Source organism: Aotus nancymaae, unplaced genomic scaffold (assembly GCF_030222135.1).
Source record: "Aotus nancymaae isolate 86718 unplaced genomic scaffold, 86718_ANA_hifiasm-v0.15.2.pri h1tg000051l, whole genome shotgun sequence".
Lineage (NCBI taxonomy): Eukaryota > Metazoa > Chordata > Mammalia > Primates > Aotidae > Aotus > Aotus nancymaae.
The window spans coordinates 3434004-3444922 of record NW_026988465.1 but is presented as its reverse complement, the minus strand read 5'-3'; the positions used below and the strand labels follow the sequence as shown (position 1 = coordinate 3444922).

The 10919-nt window shown below is 52.8% G+C and overlaps 1 protein-coding gene across 3 annotated transcripts; it reads left to right on the top strand.

Annotated features, from left to right (window-relative positions):
• Window positions 1–745: 745 nt before the first annotated feature.
• Window positions 746–9897, top strand: NRN1 (neuritin 1). Of its 3 annotated transcripts, none has more exons than XM_021672669.2 (3): window positions 746–1244; window positions 5453–5597; window positions 8695–9897. In XM_021672669.2, the coding sequence occupies exons 1-3, from the start codon at window positions 1190–1192 to the stop codon at window positions 8921–8923; spliced, it is 429 nt and encodes a 142-aa protein (XP_021528344.1). In that variant the 5' UTR covers window positions 746–1189; the 3' UTR covers window positions 8924–9897. The 3 variants fall into 3 exon arrangements, with proteins under 3 accessions (XP_021528344.1, XP_021528345.1, XP_021528343.1); XM_021672670.2 differs by lacking the exon at window positions 746–1244 and adding an exon at window positions 4819–5129; XM_021672668.2 differs by lacking the exon at window positions 746–1244 and adding an exon at window positions 4821–5272.
• The last annotated feature ends 1022 nt before the right edge of the window (window positions 9898–10919 follow it).

The following is a 10919-nucleotide window of genomic DNA, read 5'->3' as shown; positions in this document are numbered from 1 at the left end:
CAAGATTAGAAAGAAGTCCGCACACTAGCGCTTGCCTTGGAAATTTCCTAAAGCGCTGAGAGTTGGTAAATCACTAGTATCCAAAAATGTCTTATCAGAGGCTCCTTCCCCGGTACCCTACTCGCCCCCCAAAACAGGTGTCGCTGTGTCCAGTGAAGCGGACTGTGGCCCGCTGGGGCGTCGGAGGTGGTGAAATTCACAGAGGGCCTGCGGTGTATATTTCTGGGGCCCCACGTGTGCAGACCAAACCCCCGGGGCCTGGGCGTGTGCGCACGCTCGCGTGCCTTATGTGAGGGCGGGTATGGGGGCGCTCGGCGCGGCTGGCGGGCGTGCGTGTGTGTGTGTGTGTGTGCGCGCGCGCTTGTGCGGGGGGCCGGGCTGTGTGCTCACGCGCTCCAGGCTGCGCCCAGAGCTCAGCTGCTGGGTTGGAGGAAAAGAGGGTAGGCAAGCGCAGGGGGCGGGCGGCCGAGGAGGGCTTTCGAATTAATCGAGTCAGCTTAGCTGTTTTTCCCTCTCTGGCTGCTTTAAGCGCCCCCCCGCGCCTGCATTGGAGAGAGAGGGCTGGATTCTTTGTGGTGCTGATGGAGGAGGGGGAGCAGGTTGAAACAATCGAGTGGGCGCGCCAGGACTCCCCAGCTCCTGGCGGGGAAAGGAGGGGGAGCCCCTTGCTCTGCGCAGGGAGGGGGCGGGGTTGGGGGGCCCCCGGAACGAGGAAGAGGCAGGGGTGACCGCGAGAGTGGGGAAGTGGTCACCCTCGAGAGGCAAGATTTCGTTCAGATCGCACATTAATTGGAGATATCTGATTAATTTCAGCTTCTGATGACTATAAATGGCGATTCTCTACCAAGGTGTCTTATATTAAAAAAAAAAATCATTCCGTGTCATCCCCCACGTCAGGCCTGCTCGTGGGCGTGAGGCTGTACTTCCTCCGCCCCCTCCTAATGGAGTGAACCATTCCCAGCTCTTCCCCCCACCCTCAGCCTCTCTCTCTCTCTCTCTCTTTCTCTCTCTCTCTCTTTCTGTCTCTTCCTCGCTCCCTCTCTTTCTCTCCTCCCTCTGCCTTCCCCGTGCATAAAGTCTCTGTCGCTCCCGGAACTTGTTGGCAATGCCTATTTTTCGGCTTTCCCCCGCGTTCTCTAAACTAACTATTTAAAGGTCTGCGGTCGCAAATGGTTTGACTAAACGTAGGATGGGACTTAAGTTGAACGGCAGATATATTTCACTGATCCTCGCGGTGCAAATAGGTAAGTGGCCGCTCAGCCTGGCTGGAGGCTGGAGGCGGGAGGCAATCTGCCCGGCCCGAGGCTCGGAGGGGGACCGGCGGGCCCGCGGCCGCCCCAGGGTGCGGAGAAGCCGGTAAACCCCTGAGGGTGGGGGCATCAGCTCCTGGGGACTTGGGCGTCCCAGTTCGTTTTTCCTAAAGCTATAGATTCCAAATGTTCACCAGGAAATGTGTGCAGCCGGACGTTTTCTGGACAGGGGTTTTCCCCCTTTTTTCCAAAGCACACATCCATTTTTGTTTCCCTTTCTAGGTTTAGACCAGGTTTGGTGCGCTCTGGGGCAATGTACTGGCCCCTGCCATACTGCAAGATACTATTTTGAAGGGTCGAAAGGTGAATGCAGGAACAAAATGGCTAGGCAGCCAGATCTGGAAAGTTTATGTGCAGAAAGCAAAGATATTCCAGGGCTCAGACTGCTGCATTTAGAACTTTGTCATTCTCCCGCCCCTCCTCCCTCACCCCCCTCCCCCCTTATCCTAGCTGCAGCGTTTGCACGGGCACCGCAGACCCGGCTGGTGGGCAAATCGAGAGTGATAGGAAACTCCAGACCATATATTTTAATATGCTTACCATTTAAGAGGATGAATTCAGCCAAATATACGTGGATATACTTTTCTAGACGCATTTGTCTGCTACTTTACACATTGATATCTGTATTTTATGTATAGGAAAGGGTTAAGAAGTGTTTGCAATATGTCATGTCGCTGTTCGTTATTTTTGTTTGTTTGAGGTTGGTTGTGGGAGGATTTATTTAGTCCCCATTTTATGTTAAGGAATGTTGAGTCGTTGTTACACTGTCAAGGGTCTTTTTAAAGTTCACATTTTTTCCACCCAGAATGAAGAAAAGATATAGGAGAGGGCACTAGAAAATCCCCCTTCTCTGACGCTGGGCCAGAACATTAATTAACGTGGCCTAAAAGTGAAAGTGAAGCAGGTTATTAATAGAATGGACAAGAGGAGGGAAAAAAAGAAACTCCTGAAACAGAATTGTTACCTCCTAGCAGTTCAGGTTGTGGCATTCTTTGCAGACAAATCCTTGCAGTACTCAGGGGAGGGGGTGCTTTAGGTAATTGGTTTGGGGCAAGAAAGGAGAATGCATAACATGTTTTTTCTGTAAGAAATGTGGAGAAAACAAGGTTTGGAGTTCTCAGGGCATTAAAATGGATTCTTTGCAGTGGGGTTTTATGCAACTGACATGATTTTGAGTATCTGATTTTCTTTTGCAGAAACATAATAAGGATTTTAGAGAGTGTGAATGCAGGATGTTGGTGTTTTCCTTTAATTCTAAAAAATGACAGTGCTTTAAATATGGTTATTTTGCATCTTTGACAATAGTGAAAAGAGCTTGCTATAAATAATATTTCTAATGGCAGCAAATTTCTTAAATGTTGGAAATAAGTGAATGTGGCATTTTGCAATAAACCTTTTAGTTTTTAGAGAGCAGGAGACAGAGTTGTTTTTGAGACAGAAATTTTAATCAGAGAAGATTTGGGACTCTGTTTTCCCTGTAGGAAATAACCTTACTTTGAGAGGTTTGGAGAAAAGAAAAAAAAAAAAAAAAAAAGACGGTGGTCTTGCCTGAGGACTGCGTTTTGAACACATTAACCTCGATTCGAAAATGACTATTTGCTGGCTGTGGAATTGAAATTGAGCGTATTTGTTCCCGAATGTCTGCCCTTTCCTGCACCAGAGCCTGGGTCTTTATTAATTCATGTCTGGGAGCTGTCCCAAATCATTGACATTTGGCAAGAAATGTGGGGGTTGGGGAGGGGCGGGGAGGTAGAAGAGTGTGATGAACGCGAAAGGAGATGCAGCCGGAGGAAGTTCGGAATGAATGAAAGGTCAAACGAATGAATGAACGGATGGAAACTGCATAGGAAGGGGACGGCAGAGAGGACAGGGAAGGAGCCAGGGTCACCGGCCAGAACCTCATCTAAGCGGGGTTTTGGAAGGACAGCGAGGGACACAGGACTGCGACCTACTGGCACGCGTGCGCCTGCAAAATCCGTCCCGCGCGCAGCCTCCCGGCCTCCCAGAGAAGGCTAGAATCCAAGGAGTCACAGTTGCAAAAGACAGAAATGTTCACGACTTCTTATTTTACACACGCACACACTCACACATGCGCGGTGTGCAGGGTCTTCTCCAGCAGCGCCTGGGAAGATAACGTGACGAGAGCGCTCCCGCCCCCGGCGAGCCCCAATGCCCCTTAAAAAAGTCAATGCATTGTAGGGGCTTCTTTCGCCACTGAGTTTTTGGGGTGTAGGTAAGGAGTGAGGAGAGACGTGGACAAGGAGATTGGACTTTATTTTATTTCGTTTCTTCGCATCAAAGCTGTATTTGTGACATGCGTTATAGAGGAAGATGTGTGGGGTGTATTTCCATTTCGAACGAGTTCTCTTATAACAAAGATTCGTTTATTCTTAAGATTTTACTTCAGTGTTTGATTTGTTAGTATTGTCGTCGCAAGGGTATTTAATTTTCGGTGTAAGGTGAACTGGGAGGTTTAAGAAGGGTTTACGTATCTGCCCCAGCGGAGGTCGAAGTTAACCTTGGTCCCTTCCCCAGCGCTTCCCGTTCCGGATTAAAAAGCGCAAGGCCCGCCTCGCTCTTCCTGCAGCAATCTGCAAACGGTACGCTCTCGCAGGCTGCTACGGGTTCGGTCACCTTCCTCTTCGGCGCCTGGCCCGGCGATCGGTGACAGGCGGCCGCGTGGGGGACCGGGGGAGTGAGGTGTCCGGTCCTCCCGGGACACATTCACACACAGGCGCAGCCGCCAGAACGCTGCGGAGGACCAGGCCGGCGCCCAGGGTCGTGGGCGCCAGTGCGGATTTCGATTCTGAGATGTACCCCTCTTTCCCCGCCCTAACGGGGTAGATCTGTGCTTCTCTGGCGCCCTCCCCGCGCCAGGGGTGCTTTGGGCCGCTAGGTACTCAGCCTCCAACCGGGTTCGTCGGCCTCAGGGTGGGAAGAGAAGGCCACCGCCGCGCGCCCACAGCCTGGAGCCAGTTTCTCCAGTCCGGCACCTCGGGGTTTGGCCGCCCTGAGGCCAAGGGCTGGGACCTTCGTGCGGCCAGCGTTTCCTCCTCCGCCGCCGCCCCCGCTCAGCTTTTATCCCTGCCCCCTCTCTGCCGGTAGCCCTGAGCTGGGGCCGGGAGCCCAGGCGGCGGCGAGCTTGCTCTCAGCAGCGAGGCTGGGACCTGGAAAAGAACAGCCTCTCCAGGCTGCTGTCCCGAGTGGAGACGGGCTTTTCGGCGGCAGGGTGGGTTATTAAGGGTGTGTGGGGAGCTGAGTGGCGGACAGAGGAGGAGGAGAGGAGCTCGAGACTCGTGGATTTGGCCTTTGCGGAGGTGACCCGGGCAGACTCCTCCGTGACCCCGCCCGGCCTCGGGCATTGTCCACTCCAGACCACTCGTCACCCGTGCCTAGTCTCAGGACGCCTAGACTGCCCTCTTTCCAGTGGGGCGGGAGAGGGTGCATCCGAGGGTCTCACTCGGAATACAGAGTCCACGGTAGGCAATCGGTTTTATAATGAATCCATTCCGGTGACTGCTGGTGGCTTCCTGGGACTCTATTCGTTCATTCATTCAGCAGTGTTTGCTGAGCGCCCACCAAGGACCCAGCGCCAAGCTTGAGGCTTATTCTGTTGATGTGGCGTTGGGTTCAGCTGCGTGACCCCACGCCCTGCCGTCTCCCCACCCCGTTCTCGCCCCCGCACGCTGCAGCCCAGACCCCTTCTGTCACCTCAAAATGGAAGATCGCTTTGCGAGAGCTGTGACAAGGGCTTGCTGGGGAAGTGTTGGGAGATGAAGGAGGGAGTGAGGAGAAAGAGAAATAAAAGAGATGAAGGAGGTGAGAAGAGGGGGCGATGGAAACAGAAAAAGATATGGAGCGAGATGCGGGAGCGAGCTGAAGGAAAGAAATGGACTCACCTACCTCCCACCCACCCACACCTGCTCACACACTGACAATCTGCACTAGACGCGGCGCTGCAGGTCGGGCATTCCTGGGTTAAGTCTTTTATTCACCTTTATCACTGGCGCGCCCGGAGGCTGGGCGTTGGGGGAGGCCGCCCTTAGTGAGGAGGCCGCGGGGAGCCTGGGTTGCCAAGGCGGGCAGTGGGGCGACAGGGCGGAGTCGTGGCGCTGCTGACCCGTGTTCCCTCCTCCCTGCAGCGTATCTGGTGCAGGCCGTGAGAGCAGCAGGCAAGTGCGATGCGGTCTTCAAGGGCTTTTCGGACTGTTTGCTCAAGCTGGGCGACAGCATGGCCAACTACCCGCAGGGCCTGGACGACAAGACGAACATCAAGACCGTGTGCACGTAAGTGTCCTCTCTGGCCGGCTGGCTTCGATTTAGGGGGCGCTGCTGAGGTCAGAGAGTGCCTAGCCTCCCCGCCTGCGCTCAGCGTTCAGCGCCAGAGCGAATCCGAATCCGAATCCGCTCCCTCTTGCCTTCTGGCTCCCTGCTCCAGGCCTAGGACTAGGCCCCCGGGTTAGAACCTGCACTTCCCAAGGGAGTCCCACAGCCCAATGTGTGATATAGAGGAGGATCCTTCAATATAGACTCACTCCCAGCTCTACACGGCCTCATGGGGGTGCACAGAGGTATGCAAGTCCAACTTGCTGGGACCCAGGGCAAGGGGCATGGAGAGTTGCCAGCAGTTCTTGGTGCTGCAAAATCTCTCTGCCTTGAAGTAATCTTTGTCATTCTTTCCTCTTGTGTGAAAGAGTGACCTGCCACGTACTTTATGAAGAACATTTGGCTTGGATTTGAGGAGTGTTTGGGGTAATACTATATTTGCCTGAAGGGAAAGTTACTCATCTCTTCTGTTCATTTCCCTTGATAAACCCCCCTCTAATACACATAAAGGAAATGATGGTACAGCAAGAAAACACAGGTCTCCCTTCCCTTTTCTAGGAGAGAAGCAGAAACAATATCTTATTGTGTGCCAGTGACTTTATCCAAAAAGAGTAAGTCCAGGTGATGGTCCAGTGACAGTCGCTGTTGAGTTTATAGCAGATTCCAAGGTTTGCGATAGCCACCCTCCTTGTTTCCCTTGCCCCTTTGCATATCTGCAAAGGCTCCCCAGACCTGGACAGTTTCAAAGGTAAAGAGAGATGGGTAGGAGTTCCTAGCCAGGCCCACTGGTGTTTTCTCAAAGCTTGGCTGGAAAGCACTGCTCCCACTGGCAGTAAGGTAACCAGCAGAGCCCTGGTGCAGTGGACCTGCAGCAATTTAGCTGCTGCAGACCTTAGAAATGGCCCCAGCCTCTGCAACACACATTCTTTTATTTTGCAGAAATCAGCTATGTTCCCCCAACCCCAACAAAAACTCTTCCAATAAAGGCAAGGCAAGTTGTGTCCTTTATTCCCTGAGGTTAGAGTGACCATTTTCTATGCCATCATTTGTATACTATGAAGTCTTTCCTCTCTCCCGAACTGGGGCAAAGGGGACTGGTGGAAGGAGGGATGTTTGTTTAGGCTTTGATAAATTAAATGGGTTCCAATTTGGCTACTCTCTTTCCTAAATGCCCCAGTGCCTACTAGTAGCCAAAACAGCTAAGTGCCTAGTCTTTCCTATCCTGAAAGTGACAAAGGCATTTAATTCTAAAAATCTGGTGATGGATAAGAATCTATCTATAAGGATAACAAAAGGTTGCTCATAGAGCAGCTCTCAAATCCTCTGTCAATTGCTGGAACTTGTTTATTCCAAGCTATTTTAATTTTTAAGCAGAACTTTGGTCTTGGAAAACAGGAAAGTGAGAACTCCTCCCTGAGGTCACAGGCCACAGCTAGGTCCTGGCTCTACTCAGTTGGGGGAGCTGCTTGCTGAACACCTAGCCGAAGCCCACCTATGCCCAACCCCAGGTGGAGTCTGTCCTTCTCTACCAGGTCCCTCAGCACCCTGTCCCCATCTGGGCATGCATAAAGAAAAGAGCAATTTAGGCATCCTTTGCCAGGTGCAATTCCACAGATGCTCTACAGGAGAGCTCTCCTCTCTGGGCCTCTTGATGTCCAAATTTTGCTGTTTCTTACAAGTTCAGAAACCTGGAAACCGTATGCCACAGCCCCTCCAGTCCTCATAAATCAACACAGTGCCTGCCTTCAACGTGCTTACAGTCCAGGCAGCCAGCAGAAGGAAGAGAGAGGAGAAAATACAACCTAACTCTGTGGAGGGCAGGGGCCAGCCCGGAGTTACAGAGAGGCACAGATCGACCCAGCTCTGAAAGGAGACAGCGCCCCAGTAATCGATCACGGGTTGGAATTATATTTAGTCTCAGGATCTATTTTGGTTTTCGGAAGAAAGGGGGACAATCAAAAGGGACAGGTTGGATGAAGGTTGTGGGGGCGGGTCTAGGAGCTGAGCCTGGGAGGAGGAAGTGGTTGAGTTAGGCGCCGGGCTCCGGGAACTGACAGCAAGAGGCGGACCGAGTGTGGTGGTGGGGGGAGGGGGGCCGGGTCCTCGAGGGTTAGCTGCGGTGGCACCAGGCCCTACCCGCAGTTCCAGCATTGGGGGCTGGCGCCCTAAAGGCTGTGGGGAGGAAGCCCCAGGGCGCCCAAGCTCACGAAAAAGATTGCTGAGGTTGAAAGAGGAGGGACCCAACTCTCAGGACTGGGGCACTGGGATTTGCAAGAGCAGATGAAGGCTACGAAGCAGGGCCCAGGTGCCCGGCCACTAACACTCACCGACCCCGGGGAGGAGGGAGGCAAGCAAGAATCTCCAGGCCGAAACAGAGCCGGGGGACTGTGGAGACCAGAGGAGGAGAAAGAGGAAGTGAGCAACACAAGAGAGGAAAGCAGACGGAATGGAAAAGGAAAGAAAGGGAAAATCAGGAGAACGGAAAACAAAAGGAAGAGGTAGTGGGTGGAAGGAGACAATGAGGGCGAAGGCGAGAGTACCGCGGCGTGGAGAAGGAGGGAGACAGAAGGGGCTAGGGGGAGGAGAATGTAAGAAGCCCCGAGGGGAGGGCGGTGCTCAGAGGTAGTAACCCGTATTGCAAGCTAAGAGGCATTAATGGGCGGCAGCTTGCGAGGCTTAGCACTGTTTTCCTAGCTTTCCCCTAGGAGGGCGAGCAATCTGTTTGCGGAGGCCGAGGTGCCAGCGCGCCGCAGCGGGTGCACGACCCGGCTCCCGGCTGCCGGGTCCTCTCCAGGCATCTGGAAGGGAAAACCAGGCAGGAGGGGGCGCCCCCCCACCAACACACAGCCCTGCTTTAGACAGCAGCTTCTGGGGTGGGCGGAGGTCCCGTGAGTCCAGACCTCTCGCAGCCCAGGGGCCGGGGCGGTGAAGAGGAGGTAGGGAGGGGACACCCCGGGAAGTTTGCCGGGCCGCGAGCGGGGAGGCGCTGGGGCGCAGGCCCGGGGTCCTCCAGGCTCCCCAAGTGAACCTACTTCTGTTTTGTTCTGTTCCTCACCAGATACTGGGAGGATTTCCATAGCTGCACGGTCACAGCCCTTACGGATTGCCAGGAAGGGGCGAAAGATATGTGGGATAAACTGAGAAAAGAATCCAAAAACCTCAACATCCAAGGCAGCTTATTCGAACTCTGCGGCAGCGGCAACGGGGCGGCGGGGTCCCTGCTCCCGGCGCTCCCCGTGCTCCTGGTGTCTCTCTCGGCAGCTTTAGCGACCTGGCTTTCCTTCTGAGCGCGGGGCCAGCTCCCCCTGCGCGCCCACCCACACTCACTCCATGATCCCGGAAATCGAGAGGAAGATCCATTCGTTCTTTGGGGACGTTGTGATTCTCTGTGATGCTGAAAACATTCATATAGGATTGTGGGAAATCCTGATTCTCTTTTTCATTTCGTTTGATTTCTTGTGTTTTATTTGCCAAATGTTCCCAATCAGTGAGCAAGCAAGCACAGTCAAAACCGGACCTCAGCTTTAGTCCGTCTTCACACACAGATAAGAAAACGGCAAACCCACCCCATGTTTTAATTTTATTATTATTAAATTTTTTTTGTTTGGCAAAAGAATCTCAGGAACGGCCCTGGGCCACCTACTATAATCATGCTAGTACCATGAAAAATGATGGGCTCCTCCTAACAGGAAGGTGAGGAGAGGAGAAGGCCAGGGGAATGAATTCAAGAGAGATGTCCACGGGCGAAGCATACGGTGAATAATTCACGCTCACGTCGTTCTTCCACAGTATCTTGTTTTGATCGTTTCCACTGCACATTTCTCCTCAAGAAAAGCGAAAGGACAGACTGTTGGCTTTGCGTTTGAAGGATAGGAGGGAGAGAGGGAAGGGGCTGAGGAAATCTCGGGGGTAAGAGTAAAGGCTTCCAGAAGACATGCTGCTATGGTCACTGAGGGGTTAGCTTTATCTGCTGTTATTGATGCATCCGTCCAAGTCCACTGCCTTTATTTTCCCTCCTCCCTCTTGTTTTAGCTGTTACACACACAGTAATACCTGAATATCCAACGGTATAGATCACAAGGGGGGGGGATGTTAAATGTTAATCTAAAATATAGCTAAAAAAGATTTTGACATAAAAGAGCCTTGATTTTAAAAAAAGAGAGAGATGTAATTTAAAAAGTTTATTATAAATTAAATTCAGCAAAAAACCAGATTTGCTACAAAGTATAGAGAAATATAAAATAAAAGTTATTGTTTGAAATGGGGGTGTCGTTTGTTTCCTACCCCAACCCTGCTTTCTTGGCCCAGTTCTCGGGGTACCTGAAGGGACATATGTTTCCAGGTGATAAGCTCACCTGTTCAGGAAGCCGCTGGACAACTGCCACCTTCAAGCAGACCCTCCTCACTTAACGCCACTTGACCACTTCTCCGAAATCCTACTTTCTTTAAAAAAAGAAAAGAAAAGAAAAGAAAGAAATGAAAGCTGTTTTCAAATTAATCAATTACAAAGCAGAGACTAATTGAGGTTTAGAGGAATTGGGCTTGCTCACACAGGCAGACAATGCCAGTGGCCGGCCGGCTGCCCCTGCCTCAGGCGGATCGGAGCCCTAACCACGATCCTAGCAGGCCTGGCCCTAACCACGATTCGCCTCTTCCTCTGCGGTGGCCAGAGGCAGCTTGCAAAGGAACCGCCATTAAGGGCTCCAGCAGAGGGGCCGAGAGGCTGTGTTCCCTGGCAGGGATCAGGCGAATCCTTTCATAATTAATAAGACAGCTCGGCTGAAACGGCGAGGAAACGGGCCCTATTGATCAGGCAGAAGGGCTGCTTCCACCTCTCCTATTTATAGGCCCCGCATGGCCTCACGGAGAAGTAAAGATTCCAGAGTAAACAGGGGCAGAGGCGACCCCGGTCCGGGGGCTGCAGGCCTGGAGTGTGCGTGTGGTGGTGGTGGCGGGGGGGTGCGGAGGGGAGAACTATGTGTAGGTCTCTGGGTTCAGAGAAATCGAAATCTGATTTCTTGGAGAAGGTGGCTGTCGGAGGAAGTTGCAGGACCTCCAGAGGTGTGTGGGGGAGGGAGGAGAATGGAGGGAGACCGAGGAGGCTGCAGCAGGTTCCCGCACGGAGAAGCCCGCAGCCCGCCGGGGGGAGGGTGCACCCGGGTTCTGAAATGCAATGTGTAAACAATCGCTAGTGTAACAGTTCATAAATCAAACACAGTGGGTCGCAGCCCAATCTGCATTCCCCCCACGGATTGAATTCCAGCAACACATGGGTCCCTGAGC

Excerpts from the sequence above, each read along its gene's own strand:
- NRN1 (XM_021672668.2), top strand. The coding sequence starts at position 5,200 with ATGGACTCACCTACCTCCCACCCACCCACACCTGCTCACACACTGACA. Across the intron at positions 5,273-5,452 it reads CACTAGACGCGGCGCTGCAG|CGTATCTGGTGCAGGCCGTG; the intron begins GTCGGGCATTCC and ends TCCTCCCTGCAG. Across the intron at positions 5,598-8,694 it reads AACATCAAGACCGTGTGCAC|ATACTGGGAGGATTTCCATA; the intron begins GTAAGTGTCCTC and ends GTTCCTCACCAG.